Below are 16549 nucleotides of genomic sequence, written 5' to 3'. Positions count from 1 at the left end.
AAACCTTACAACCTTAAACTGGTACTTATAACTGGTACATATAATCTCATGTTACTTAGTTTGAAACCTTACAACCTTAAACTGGTACATATAATCTCATGTTACTTAGTTTGAAACCTTACAACCTTAAACTAGCATTTTTGTGTAATGCATTAATTGTGCATCATTCAGAAATAATTATGTAAAAATAAGTAATGATATACAGTAAAAATAAGTAATGATATACAGGTATAATAATAACAGGTTTGAAGTAATGAATAAACATTTTTAAATGTTTGTAAAGCAATGGTTATACAAACATAAAAAAACTTTTTGTTTGTAAAACTTGTTTCTAATGTTTTTAATTTAAACAATTTTCTAAAATAGGAAGTTTTTGTTGCTTATTTGGAACATAGGGGGTGTTTAATGCTTATTTTTCAAAATGAATATTTGATGCACTTTTAGTATCTGCAAGTTCTATAATTCTATTTTGTAAATGTTTAAATTTTTATTTTTATTTAAGTTATATATATTTTTTATATTTTAAATATGTTTTTTATATCTTAGGTTCTTATATAAAAAATATGAATAAAGTAAATCTTCTTGAAAAGTTAAGAACATTACAACAATGGCAATTACAACAACAACAAAATTTTTCAAGTAATCATTCTAACAAAGTAATTTTAAATCATGATCAACAAGATGTTTCAAAAAGCTTTTCAAACACTTTAAACCAACACTTGATAAAAAATGATTCAAAATCATGTTATGAAAGAGTAAATATTAATAGCAGTAATCAGTTTTTTAAGAACAATGCATTAGATAATAAAAGTGATTCTTCTAAAGATGAACTTTGTAAAAATGATTTTGCATCTAGTGAACATTTTTTAGCAGATTTAAACTCAACAAGCACTCCATCAAAAAATATGTTTTCTTTTCCTGTTTCCAGTAAAAATTTTGGTAGTGATTCTGAGGATGGCTTAAGTGATTTTAATATCAATGATGAAGACTTTAAATTAGATGGAGTAGAACCAATAAATGACTACACACCTTATGATGCAGATAAAATAACTGTGGTTGAACAAGTAAAGGTCTGCAATAAAATAATTTTGCAATATTTTGTTTTTTCATTTTTTTTCTTGGCTTTTATTTTATTTATACTTTAATTTAGAATTCAGATGAAATACCCATAAAAGCTGGTTGCAAAGGTTTGTTAAATATGTTTTTGTAATTCCCCTTTCTCATTTTATAACTCCAAAAAAATTAAGGAAAAAAAACGAGATTTGCATACCAAGCATTGCATTTTTGCAATGAAAAAAAGATTTGCATAACAAGCAAGGAAATCTCATTGAAAATACATACTAGTCTAACCCCAAACACCATTTTTGTTTGGGGAGACACTGTTTTTCAAGAATTTTTGTGTGCAGAGATATAGGGATGAGAAAGGGTGTGCCCTTTTATATTAATTCGCATGAGTCATCTAACTTTAATGAGTGAGCCTTTACAAAAATCATGGAAAAGTTTAAATCTTTTTTAATTGTTTTGCTTCAGACACATTTACTAATACATGACAATTTACTAATTACTGTTGGAATTTTTTTTACTGAAGTTAACTGTTAAACACATCTTACTGATGACTGCTGCTGGAATCATTTTACTGATGATAACTATAAAGCACATTTTAAAATTTCAAAGCTGTTTTTTTTTTTTTTAAAGCTTTTAGAGAAGCTTTATTTTCTAAAATTAAATTTAAATTTAATAAATTCCTTTGGTTTAATTTAAAAAATAATTTAAAAATATAATAAAAGTAATAAAAGTATTTACAAAGTTTTTTTGTATTAAGCTTTTTGTATTTATCTATAAATTAGGTGGTTCTATTGAGTAGACTGTTCTGTTAAATAAGCTGATCTATAAATTAGGTGGTTCTATTGAGTAGACTGTTCTGTTAAATAAGCTGATCTGGTTCTTGAATTTAAAGAAAGTGTTAGCTTTTCAAAAAATATTATAAAATAACTTTAATAGATCTTTGAAAAAAGATCACTTTAAAGTTATCTCTTTAAAAAACGTGCAATAAAAATAATGACTTTTAGATTTTTTTAATTTATGTTTTTTAAATTTTTGTAAAATTTAAGGTATCTTCTTTTCCAAATTAAAGTCAACTTATCTGATTTTTAAATCAAATAATTTTTGTTAAATCCAATGAAGGCAAAATATCGAAAATTAAATGTCTTGAGCTATCATCCTTGATGAAGCTGTCATCTTCGATAAAGTTAATTAAGTTGCTTCCAGAGTTGTCACTCTTTTTTTTAATAAAATCTATTTTTTGAATATCAACAGATGTTTGCAGTTGAGCTAGAGACATATTAGATATGCTAATTATTTAATAAATTTTTCTGATAACTGGACAGATATTACTGATAAATACCGTTGGACTTGTTTCACTGATAATAACTGTTGGATAAACATTAGTAATGACAATAGTTGATGTTGCAACTAATGTTTAAATAAATCTTGAATTTATTTAGATCATGAAATTCTATTTGAAGAACTCTTGGACAGAGAATTAAAAAGAGCTCCGGTAATGATAACTTTTGGTGATTTAGTTTTGGTGATTTAGTTACAAGAAAATAGAAAGGTGAAGTTTTAATTAATTATCCTAAACATGATTATTTATACAAAAAAAACTGTTGACATGTTTTATTTTTTTTAGTTTGTTGTGAAACCTCAAGCAGTTAAAAAAAAGTTTAATTTTCTGAAACGCGGAGAAGGATTAAAAAGATTTCATAAAGAAAATGCTTTAAATAGAAATAAAAAAATACATGTTCAAATAAACAATCAAAACAAAAATGATTTACCTAACAAAAACATAAAAACTGTTGGATTGCCTCTAAAGCTTAAGCCTAAAGAACCTGCTCAAGATTCAAAAAATAAAGATTCTTCTAGAGATTCAAAAAATAAGGATTCTTCTAGAGACCTTCAAGATACAAATTTACTTTCTGTAAATAGCCACAGTTTATTTAAAGAAAATACAACAGTGTCTGTATCAGTTAACAAGTTGGAAAAAACAGGGTATTTCTGAACATAAAAAATATATTTTTAAAATATACTTTTAACAGAATTTTTATTTTCTTTATACTTATTTTTATGTTGTTTTGTCGTTAGTTTTTTAGTCATTAATATTATTATTGTTTGTATTTTGTATTAGTTTGGAGAAAGCTCCTTTTTTGCAAATAGTTTCTCGTGCAAGGATTTTAGATGCAAATAATTCAGATTCAAACATTTATCACAATCATTCAGAACTGAATTCAGATAAAGTAAAAGAATTTTTTTTTTTTCCTAATTCGATTATTTCAAATCTTGTTTTTGCTTTTCTAATTTTTCTCTCAAGATTTTAGAAAAAGAACTATTAGCATTTGAAGAGCTTGAAGAAGCTGCAGAGAATCTTTCTTTATCATCAAATTGTTCTGTTGTTCAAAGGTTGCTTGGCAAGCACAAATTTAAAAAAGGTTTAATAACATTTAAGCACTTTTAAAATGAATATATTTATTTGTAAAATATACTTAATAACTATAATCAATGAAATTGATGAAGAGCTTAAAAACTAATTGTGTTTAAAAGTTAAATCGTATAATTTTGAATATTACACAGTCAGTAGTACAATTTTATTGTTTATGAATAATAATAATACAATAGAATCTTTTTTTTAATAATATGAGGTTTTAATGACTTACAGGTGAATTTTCTTTTAATGCTGAAGTAGTAAGTTCAAGTCGTGAAATCGGACATAAGCATGAAATACAGCCATCCCTACATAATAGTCATGAAAGGCTTTCTTTGCATAATAGTCAAGAAATACATCCTTTAGAGTTTTTTGATGAAGAAAGCTGGTCTGATGCAAGTAAAATATCAGAAAATTTAAATGAAACCCTAGTAGATGACAATTTAATTGAAAGTTCAATAAAGCCAAAAAGGTTTGTTTGTAAGCGTAAAGAAACAAGAAATGATATTGAAAGTAATATTGAAGAAAGATTTGTTTCCAAGCATAAAGAAACTAAAAATGAAGAACAACTTGAGGTGTGTTTTTTATGTTTTCTAATCTTTCAGTTTTTTAAATGTTTTTTCTGTTTATTTTTGTGCTCTGCTCACTAAAAAATATTATTGACACATCCCCTTTTTTTTTCTTTCTTGATTACTAATTTACAACCACAGAGCTATTAAAACTTAATCTATAATGTTAAAAAGCCTAAGCCTAAGGACACTCGAACTGAATAGGTTTCAGTTTGAATGACCTTAGTTTTTGGTGTTAATTTTTCTGTTCATTATATATATATATATATATATATATATATATATATATATATATATATATATATATATATATATATATATATATATATATATATATATATATATTTATATTTATATATATATATATAAATATAAATAAATATGCTATTAATATATATAAATATATATTTATAATAATATATATATATTTATATATATATATATATTATTATTAATAAATATGCTATTAATATATATAAATATATATATATATATTATTAACATATATATATATATATATATATATATATATATATTATATATACAAACATATATATATATATACATATTACTATTATTATTAATAAATATACTATTAATATATATAAATATATATATTATTAACATATATATATATATATATATATATATATATATATATTATATATATATATATATATATATATATATATATATATATATATATATGTATGTATGTATGTATATATGTATATATGTATGTATGTATGTATATATATATATAATTCCTCCTCAAGGCCAAGAAGGCCACTACAGATGAGGAGGCTACTTAATTGTGGTTATAATCTTGCGGTTATATCTACAACTCTGAAACATGAACTTTGACGAACAAGGCTGCTGTGCAGAGAAACAAATTGAGCGGGGTACTACCAGGAGCGTGGTGGGGATCAAACTTGGAACATCTTGCTTATGAAGCAAGCACTCTACCACTACACCACTACCGCATATTATATATATATATATATATATATATATATATATATATATATATATATATATATATATATATATATATAGTTCATGTGATGAATAAAATCACCCAGTGTGATATTTCGTGCTTGTAAAAATGAAACTTCAAGAGTGATATTCAGAGTTGGATTTTTTTTGAATTTTTTTCATGTGAAGTCCGGTAAATTAGACAAAAAAGGTCCTGGTAATTAAACTCTGAAGAGCTTTATATTTTGTCAGACTTAATGAATTAGCAAAGCCATCCATGTGTCAGACTATTCAAAAATGTCTGACTTATGGAGGTTAGGAGACTTAATATTCTGAATTTTTCTGTTATAATTTTTAGTTTTATTTAGTTTCAACTTTTTTAATAACCGATTTGAAGAAAGTGAAAATATTTAGTTTGTTAAATTATATTTGACACAAAAATATTTGATATTCCAATGTTTTGAATTTTATTTGATGTTTTTGAATTTTAAATATAATAGTCATTAGTTAATAGAATGTAATCGAACCTGTATGAAATTGAAGCTATAAGTGAAGTTTTAGTTTGATAAATTATATTTCGCTAGATATTTAATTCTTAAGCATTTAAGTTTAGAATTTTTATTGAAGTGTTGCAAATTTTGATATTTTAATATGTTTTATGCAGTTCAAAGTAAAAATTCTGTTTAGCAAAGTTTTTTGTCAAATGGACCCAAAAAAACTGTACGAGTTAGCAAATGGTTTCACTTAATCAGGGTATGATTAAGCGTATAATATGATAAAGTTCAACTAGAATTTAAAAAAAATCATGCTAAATTTAGCTTTCAAATAGAAGAAATAAAACATTGGCTCTCTTGCACTAAGATTTTTAATTTTATACTGCATAAATTAAAAATTAAAGTATGTCACGCATAATTTACGAGTGACGTACTTTATTATGAGTATAACTTCTTTATTTAACAATATGCAAACTTTACTGTTTAAACATATTTTCACTTCAGCAAAAAAATTTAACCAAAAATGTTTTCTATAAAATCAACTTATAATTTTCTCCCTCGCAAGTTCTTCAGACGAGCACATTTTTTATTCTCATAATGAAACAAGCGAGCGCTGTTTGTCGTGTCTGGAAGGCCATTTACAGGTGTGTTTCACATGCGTGGAGCAATCGTTCCAGCTTCATTACAAGGCCTGTGTATATATATATATATATTTATATAGAGCATATTTATATATATATATATATATATATATATATATATATATATATATATATATATATATATATATATATATATATATATACACTTTATCCAATCACGGCAAGAATTAGTGGATGCTTTAAATTAGATTGTATAATTTTTATTATTTCTAGGACATAATTGTTACAGCCTGCTATAAAGCTACTATATAGCCCGCTACATAGCTTTAAAATAGCCAGATTTTCAAGTACTATACAGCCTGCAGGCTACCCGCCCATTATATTGCAATGCAACATGCTATATCATAACATGTTATAAAGCTACATAACTACTATATAGCATGCTTATAGCTACTATGTAGCCTGTATTCTGCAACACACCTACTACAAAAGTAATCAAAGTAGCCTGCTACATACTTATGTAGTAGTTATGAAAAAACAAAACAACCCGCTACATGTCTACCAATATAAAATGTATAATACAATGTTTTAAATAAATTTTCATAAAATGTTTGACACTGCTGTTAGTGATGTAAAAACAAAAATTGCAAAAGTAAAAAAAATTTGAATTAAATATATTACTTAATTTTACCAATATTAAGTCAAAAGTTATCCACGTTAAGTTAATTTGTAGCATAGCCTGCACAATTGTGATGAAAAATTAGTCCAAGTTTTAATTTGGCTGTAATTTTTTTAGTTTTTTTCAGGGTATAACTACTACTTAGCCCACTATGTAGATTTTAAATAGCCCAATATATAGGTACTACCTAGCCCGCAGGGTACTTGCCCAATACATAGCTTTCCTACAAATGCTACAACATAACCTGTTATGTACCTATTACATAACTTGTTATATAGCTACAACATAGCCCATTTATAAATACTATATATAGCTACTACCTAAGCATGTAGCCAGCTACATACTATATATAAAATATAAAAATACAATATGTGCTAAACAAATTTAAATAAAATATATTACTAACAGTTCTATTTGTGCTAATAAAGTTAATATATGTATTAAATGTAAATGTATATATGTAAGGTTATATGTATTATATGTATTATGTATTAAGGTTATATGTTATATGTATTAAGGTTATATGTTATATGTATTAAGGTTATATGTTATATGTATTATATGTATTAAGGTTATATGTTATATGCATTATATGTATTATATTTATATGTATATTATTTATATATATATATATATATATATATCAGGGATGCAGAGTCCCAAAAAGACTCCGGCTTTATATCTCTACTTTTTCTAAGTCTGTTGTGTCCAGAAGCTCTAGACATGTTTCTTGACTTAATATCTGCTATAATAAAAAAATTTATGAGATTTAATGACTTGAAACTTGTTGTTTTTAAGCCCGAAGTCCTGGAGTCCCGGAGTCCTTGCTGCCATTATACCTAAGAACTCCGGACTCAAAAAACGATTGTTCCTCTAACCTAAAAGTCTTAATTTTTTTCCTATTAGTAGTCCATAAACTTTTTTTATATTTTTAGAGCTCCTGAATACTAAAAAACTAGGATAAAGTAATCTTGAAAAATATGAAAATCCTTCATAAGGAAAACTGGCTAAAACTTGGATCAGGAAACCATAGCGAATTAACTAGAGCATTACATTCTTGGTGCTGAAAAATAACATTACTGGTTTCATCTCTTATTAAAAGAGTAGATTCCTTAGAAGCAGAAAAGGTATTAAAATGTATGCTGTAGCAGTTAAATATGTTGTATTCTGAAGCTATTAAATCAAGCTCGCAAAAGACTGTACATTTGCATCACCGTCTCATTAATCTTGTTGCAGCAGATATTGATGACAGGAAAACACGTACATCCAATGTTATTATTGTTGGCATGTCCAAATCATCAAATGATGATGGTATATTAAATATCTCTGAGTTTTTCAAAGCTTGTAATTTAGAATCTATCAAAGTCAACTATGTCAAATGAATCACTTCAACTAAGAATAACGTAACTGCCGCAGATTCAAACTTTATTAAGGTTACTCTCAAAAATAAATCAGATCGAGATATTGTACTCAAAAACTTGAAACCAAATAATAGCCTAATGATCACAATGCAATTGCCAATTATACTCACTACCAACACATGTTCCATTGGTCCTAAGGTAGATCACCTTGTTCAAATATATGAAGACACAAATGCTCATATTGGATTTCTTACTGAAACATGGCTTACCTCCACCACTCGCAACATTGTAATCAGTCGTATCCAAGAATGTACCAAGTACCTAATAATGTCCTGTGAATGCAATTGCTTATCTGAAAAAGGAATACTCAAAAGAGCAGGTGGAGTTATGATAATAGTCAATCCCAACTACACAAATACCATCCAAGAGCTATCCCCCACACCTGTCATCAGCCAACCCTGGCAAACTACTGAATCACTAAAAAACATGGAAACTTTAAAATAGTTATTGCTAGAACTTGCCCATACAGATTACCGCGTGGAAACTTAATTTCTCTGCCCAGCGGAGAAATTAAGTTTTCACGCGGTTCCACACCATTTCCATGCGGTTTCCAGACCATTCCAACTTAATTTCTCGCTTTCCACACCATTCCAACTTAATTTCTCCACCATTTCCACGCGGTTTCCACACCATTCCAACTTAATTTCTCCCTGCGCAGCGGCCTTGCTCGGCAAGGTTCGTGTTTTGGAGTTAAAGAGTTGAGAGAGGGTTGCACCACGAATAACAACTAAAAAAAAACACAAAAAAATGAGTAGCCTCCTCGACTGTAGTGGCCCCCCTCGGGCCTTGGGGAGGTGAATAATCTAAAAAAAAAAAAAAAAACTCATATGTCCTAATGGCTGCTGTTTATATACCAGAATGGCAACCAAGTCATCAGATTAGCTCCATTCCCACCCCTCCCCCAAATATATGAATAAAAACACTCGACCAAAACCTAAATGCATAATACAATCGAGAAAGATTAGAGATACAGTTGCTGCCATATGACTACTTGAAATGTATAGTATCCTAGCTAACCTTGACTCTGATCCACTTGGATCACTCTCAGCCTTCCAGAACGCTATAATTGATGCACAAAATATACATCAGCCTAGAGCAAAAAAATGCATTTTTTTCCTCTTGCGTTTTTTTGGGTCAAAAAAGCGCTTTTTTGGTGTTTTTTTGGTTTTTTTGACTTTTTAAACAAGTTTTTTATTTTTCTTGGTAAATAATTTGGAAGAGTTTTTGTTTTATTCTGTCTATTTATAGTATCATTAAAATCATAAATACAATATATAAACACCAATTTAAAGTTAATGTTTTAATTAAAAATTTAACAAGCTATTTATTAAGTATATTTATTAGGCAGTTTAGTAATAAGTTAGTTATCTAACTTATTACTAAACTGCCTAATAACTTAAATCTAGGTATATTGTATGAGAATGTTTATTTGTCATGTTTTACTTCTTAAATATTGTTGTACATCCTAAATGCTGTACTTGTTGTACATCCTAAATGCATCCGTAGTGCTGTGTAGTGTAGTATATACACAATTAAAAAAAAAGTATAAATATTTAAGCAAAAAAGTTATTAATTTAGTAGTTTTAACATGTATTTAAACTATAAAAGATATTCTAAATGGATGTGCTTTCTGAGTCCGAGTCTTCCTGCTTTAGACTGCCTTCATCTAATGATTTATAAACAAAGTCACTGTCACTTTCTATATTAACTGCTTCAGACTCTGACCAAGGCATTGAAGTGCTAGGAACTTTATTTACACTCAAGTTATTAATTTGAGGAGTAGTTATGCTTGTACCATTTTCATTACTGGTGTTGTCAATATTTTCAAGTTTTAAATTTTGTAAAATGAAAACTAGTTTTCCAGCCCTTTCAGTCGTTAAGCAATTTCTTTTCGCACTATGAATGTTAGAATAAGTGCTAAAACTTCTCTCACATAATGCACTTGAAGCTGGTAGCTGAAGAATTCTAGATGCAACTTTTGATAGTTCAGTAAAGGAACACAACCCTTCCACCAATTTATGGGTTGAGTTATTCCAACTGTAGTCCAAATAAAAGGTTTTGAAAATATACCACCCTTTAATTGGTAATTAGCCAAGTCAAACATCATAATTTCTTTGCAATGTTGTGTATCGCCTCACATGCATCAAACTATAAAAAGATTTTTTATAGATTGATGCATGCGAGGCCATTTTTATAGAAATTTGAAAATAGTATTTAATATAATTCAAAATTTTTCAAAAATTTTACTTTTAATACCCAAGGCTAAAATGTATTTCGTTTTAAGAATCATATATGAATTATGTGTAGTAAATACCTTTTGTTCTCCAGTCAAGACTCTGCCTTAAAATTTGGGATCTAGTATATTGGGAGCCAAGTGAATTTCTGTTAAACAAAAATCTTTTTTTTTCTTGAAAATTTTTTTGGCTTCTTCTTCCTTCTTTGAGAATCGGCTAACTATTAAGTTTTTAAAAATGTGGATTTCCAAGAAGTGAAAAGTCTCCACAACAGTAGATAACATGGGAGTATTTGATTCAGTTTTCTTTATTGCATCAGTTATTGGTGACAGCAATTTGAAAAAACCTTCAAGCGTGTCCCAAAAAACATCTGATAGAAGAATATTTTTTGTTGCTGAATTAAGTCAAGAAATAGCCAATGTTTTTAATGGTTGCTTATTTTTCTGTATGCTATCTAAGCATGCTACAGTTGATCCCCACTTTTAAATAAAATACAAAGAAATTTAAAGTAAAGTAATTTACTAAATGAAATCTATTTTTATGAATTTGTAATAAAATTAGTTACATAGTTCAATTTTTTTTTGTAATGTACAGTATATTTATACTTTTAGTTGTATTACCAAGTTTGTACAGGTAGTTTCAAGGAAATGCATGTTACCACACCAGCTAATTTGTTTTGTATATCCCTAAATGCTGCAACAGATAAATGAGAATTTTTTACCTCTTTAACAATATCAGTTACTTGTGACATCAAAACACTTAAAGTTGTCAATTTAAAAAAATCTGTGAACAGCAAATTTAAACCATGCAAAATGCATCCATAGCAATGAAGATGGGGATAATAATCTTTTAGACGAGTCCATGCATTTTTCATATTTACAGCATTGTCATTCACAATGCCCAAAACTTTGTTAGGATTTATTTCTTCTAAAACTTTCTTTATTTCATTTGCCATATATTCACCAGGATAGCTTAATGTTCCTACAAAACAGTTTAGGATATATACTGTGATATATATACTGCGCTATATGAATATTATAAACCTATTTACTGATATATTATTTCTTCTTATTGAAATGGTTTTCAGTGTTGTTTGTTATAAATTTAATATCAAAGTTAATTATAAAGTAGTATGCATATTCTAAAAGTTTACCAGTCTGTTAAGTAAATCCATTGTATACAGTACTAGAATTATGGTTTTACCTGTAGGCAATGTCTTCCACAAAATGGGTGATGATGAAAGCAATGTCATTACAAAGTTAATGATAGCTTCATTTCTGTAAAGAAGAAGCAGCATATAAACAAATATGATCTGTTTATTAACTAAATAATATAGCTTCAATTGCATCAACAAATATTATAATAAATTGTTACTGTAACTTAAATTGCTCCATCCATCACACATAAATCCAAGATAATCTGCAGTTGCTACTATTTCTTTAACATTTGCTGAAATCCTTAAAAATTCATTATCTAGTAACACATTTGACACTTCATGTCTTGACGAAAGCTTATAAGCAGGATGAAACTTGTTCAAAAAGATTTTCCAATAGTTATTTTCTACTACATAGAGTAGCAATCCACTAGCATATATTGCTCTGGCTAGGTGTGTATCAATCAGTTCCTGCAAAAGATAATGTCATACTGGTACATCAGTCTATCATGAAACAAATCTTAAATCTATAAATAAACTTTTAATAAGCTAGTTGCCATATCAGTAAATTCTTCAAATAAATCTTAAAATTTAAAAATTCATTACACACCTTTTCAGTTTTTGTCATACTGTCAAACACGGAACTTGGTGTTTTACTTCTACAAATTGATTCAGAAGAGGACCTGATTTATTTGCATATAAACTTTTTACTTCTTCAGGACATTTTTGACATTTTTCAATATGCTTAGTCATTCGAGTTCCGTTTTTAAACATAATGTCAAATCAAAAGGAACATTTAACTCTTTCCATTTTGCTAATTTGTTTCATAGGTATAAATAAATTGGCAACTACGGTTTTATTTCTCCCCCTGTATGGCCTGCTTTACTCATTTTTATAATTAAAGTTTACAATGTTAAGCAAAATATCTAAGATTTAAATATAATTAAATAGAGAACATAATTGATTATTAAAAAGAGCTTTTAAAACTTACTTATAACTTTTTATTTGCAACTCAAAACTTTAAAAGTAGAGTAAATAAATAATAATTATTATTATAATATATATATCAAATAGTAAATAATAAAAGAGTAAATAATAATAATAATAATAATAATAATAATAATATATATATATATATATATATATACATATCAAATATTAAATAAAATTAAATAAATGTAGTTAAGTATATTAAATTTAGGTAAGAAGTGTTTATTGTGTCAATATATAACAATAAAGTCAATAAAAATTTAATAGAGGAAGATAAAACTAACTGATAATTTTTTATTCAGGACTGCTATAACCATGTTAACCTAAACATTAACAATAAAACAATTACCTTTAAATACCAAAAGAAAAAGAATTTTAGTCAAAATCAGCCTTAGTTTTTCTATATAAATCTGAAATTAAAATGTGTTTAATAATATTGCCATTAAAGTTAAATTTAGTAGCTTAAATACTTAATTTTTAAATATTTCCCAAAAAAACCAAAAAAAACAGACCCATGTGTTTTTTTCCAAAAAAACGACTAAAAAAACCAAAATAACAAGAACCAAAAAAACGTCACATCTCTACATCAGCCTCTACATACGATTTATGTATGCGGTGACCAAGAATGGATGACTGCAGATATCCTTCACTGCATAAAACAACACCAACGTTTACACAAAGCTGGTCATTATGACCAATGTAACACCTTGGCTGATATTATTGCTCGACTTATTGCAATCCGGAAAACATTTAACTACGGAAATAAATATAAATATGCCGATAGTAAGAAGAATATGTGGTCACATGCCTGCAGACTATCAATCCCAATTCGCAGTTTATCCTTCAGTTTAATTTTCAGATATAGTTTGGCAAGGAATTATTAAGTCAGATATATCTCCTTATTTCAAAACAATTGCCTCTCCACCAGAATTGCCTATTTTCACCTTCTCTAACATCAATGAACAACTCAAATGCATCAAATTGACACCAGCCAGTCATGACAGCATATCTGGCAAACTACTCTATGCGGCATGTCTTAAACTAGTCCAAGCCCTTGTTATGATTTTTAACCATTGTATCAACAAATGGATTGTACCATCTAAATGGCTTTATGCAAACATACCTATTCCAAAAGTCATTAATGCTTCCCTACCATCTGTCTACTGACCGATCTCTAAAACATTTGCAACATGCAAAATAGTTTAACGCATCCTTGCAAAACATATTATATCGTATGTTCAAATTATTATCAAATAGCCAGTTTGGTTTTCTTTCTGGCAGAAATACAATTGATGCTATCATACAAGTAATTGATGACTGGGGATACGCTATTGACCGCAATACCTCATTAACTGCTATATTCTTTGATTTTTCAAATGCATTCGACCTCATTGACCACATCCTTATGCACAAACTTGAAATCAACCTCCCATCATGGTTATCATCTTGGATTGCAAAGTGGCTTTCAAATCATAAGCAACATGTTATATTCAACAGCAAGCCTACTGAATGGAAAGATGTTTATCAGGAGTGATATAAGGAATCGTCCTTGGCCCAATTCTCTTTTTAATCTATGTACTAGACATAAATGACTACCTCCAAAGAAGGGAAGAGTTATTACCAAATGGTAATAACTCTTCCCTTCCACAAGAAGTGCCAGATAGTCTACAACAATGGTGCAATGATAATAAAATGTTTCTCCACATAGTCAAATGCAAAGTTATTTATATTTGCAGAGGTGAAAAGCCATTCATAACATTAAAAGCAAAATTCTTGTTGTAAACTCATACAAATATCTTGGCATCAGCCTCAACTCAAGTCTCAATTTTGACAAGCAATGGTCTAGTCTACATAAGAAAATTGCGCCTAATGAGTATCTTTTTAATCAGCTCCAAATATTTGGTAGATGGTCTCAACCCATGCTTATATCTGCTTATTGCGCTTATTGCCTTAGCCACTTTACTTACAATGCAATTATCCTCACCTCAATAACCAATAAAACTAAATCTAGGATGGAAGTCTTTCCAATCCACCTTCTAAAAGCTGCTGGTATTGATCCACATGAAGCAAGCTACTATGATATCCTTCCTATTGAAGAATATCTTGATTTGTATGCCTTAGCACACTTAAACAAATTTTAAACAAACCTAACCATCCAATCACACTTAGTCTACATAAAAACAATCACACACATTTCACTTTCAAATTTAATACCTGATCTGCAAAATCAACAATTTAAACACATATCTATAAAAATTTATTAGCCACCTTCGTAATGATGCAAATAAACCTGTTAGCTCAACTCTACTATTTACGTTACCTGAAATCATTTAATAGAACGATTCAAAATATTGTACTATTAGTTTTTTGTAACCTCAAATCAATATTTATTTCAAGAAAAGATTATATTTACATATAGTGATGTAAAAGCAAAAGTTGCAAATGAAAAAAAAGAAACTTTAAATTAAAAAAATTTTAAATTAAATGTATTACCTGATTTTTGCAATTTCAAAATAAAAGTTGAGCATCTAAATTTGATGTCATAAGACATCAAATAAATATCAATGGCATTTTTTTTTTCAATATTTAAAAACATTTTTATAATATTACTATATCACTAAAATAACCATAAATCTAAGTGATTTTTTTTTATATATAATACATGTATATATATTTAAATAATACATACATATACATATATATATAATACATATATATATATATATATATATATATATATATATATATATATATATATATATATATATATATATATATATATATATATATATATATATATATATATGTATATATATTACTTATATATATATATATATATATATGTATATATATATGTATATTATATATATATATATATATATATATATATATATATATATATGTATATATATTACTTATATATATATGTGTATATATATATGTATATTATATATATATATATATATATATATATATATATATATATATATATATATATATATATATGTATATAAATACATATATTTATATATACATATATACAACTGTAACTAATAATTTGGTGGGTGGCCAAATTATTAGTTACAATTTGCTTTTACAAAAACTGCAAATAAATATGAATTTTAAATGAATAAATTTGCTTCTACTCTTACATTCTTTGAGATTTTAATATCAATAATAGTTTTTTCTATTTTTTACGAAGTTGTAACATTTATAAATAGTTTATAAATAGTTGTGACAACTTTTAAAATTGATTAGCTAGAATATGCAAAAACAAGAGAAATTTTTACAAATTTTGTCTTGCGCCTTTTTACAAATTTGTGGCAAAATTGTTATTTGCGTAATAATGCGTGCGTAATAAATAACATTTTTGTCAACTGTTTTAGTGTTTTTGTGATTCTGACTCATTTTTTTACATTAATTGGTAGTTTTAACTAAAAATGTTTGAACTTTTGTGTCTAAAAATGGGAAAAGCTAAAGATATATTAAACAAAAAAATTTCAGAAATATCTGCTTTGTTAAAACATTCAAATCACTCCCAAAGAAAAATTGCAAATTCAATTAGGGTTTCTGTGATGACAGCAAGCAGAATTAAAGGTAAACTTGATAAAAAAAAACCTGTACAAAGTGCCAGAAGTGGTAAATGTGGTAAACAACGCATCACTACCCTAAGAGATAAATAAGCAATTTGTAACATTTATATTAAAAACCGAATAAAAAGTACTAAAGCAGAACCCGGTATCAAGATTTCTAACATAACTACAAGGTGTTGAATAGCAGAACTGGGATTTAAATGCTACACCTACATATACACATACGTACACTACATATACACATACATACATCTACATACATACACCATGCATACACCAACATACACATACATAACCTTAATATACATACACCTACATATACCTACACATACATAACACCTACATCTGCTGAAGGTTGGGA

At 27.1% G+C, this 16549-nt stretch overlaps 1 protein-coding gene across 4 annotated transcripts in view; it reads left to right on the top strand.

The window, feature by feature from the left end:
* Nucleotides 1-537: 537 nt before the first annotated feature.
* LOC100210111 (centromere protein J) overlaps nt 538-16549 on the top strand; it is a 30201-nt gene continuing 14189 nt past the window's right edge. For 2 of the 4 annotated variants that reach the window (XM_065807523.1, XM_065807524.1), the window contains exons 1-7: nt 538-1070; nt 1151-1187; nt 2505-2557; nt 2690-3048; nt 3185-3293; nt 3368-3485; nt 3713-4053. In XM_065807523.1, the coding sequence (XP_065663595.1) occupies nt 564-1070; nt 1151-1187; nt 2505-2557; nt 2690-3048; nt 3185-3293; nt 3368-3485; nt 3713-4053 (1524 nt within the window). In that variant the 5' untranslated portion in view covers nt 538-563. The remainder of the gene's footprint in view (nt 1071-1150; nt 1188-2504; nt 2558-2689; nt 3049-3184; nt 3294-3367; nt 3486-3712; nt 4054-16549) is intronic. The other 2 variants (XM_065807526.1, XM_065807525.1) reach the window with 1 other exon arrangement.

The sequence above is a fragment of the Hydra vulgaris genome, chromosome 10, assembly GCF_038396675.1.
Source record: "Hydra vulgaris chromosome 10, alternate assembly HydraT2T_AEP".
NCBI classification, from domain to species: Eukaryota; Metazoa; Cnidaria; class Hydrozoa; order Anthoathecata; family Hydridae; genus Hydra; species Hydra vulgaris.
This window is presented reverse-complemented; position numbering and strand designations above follow the sequence as displayed.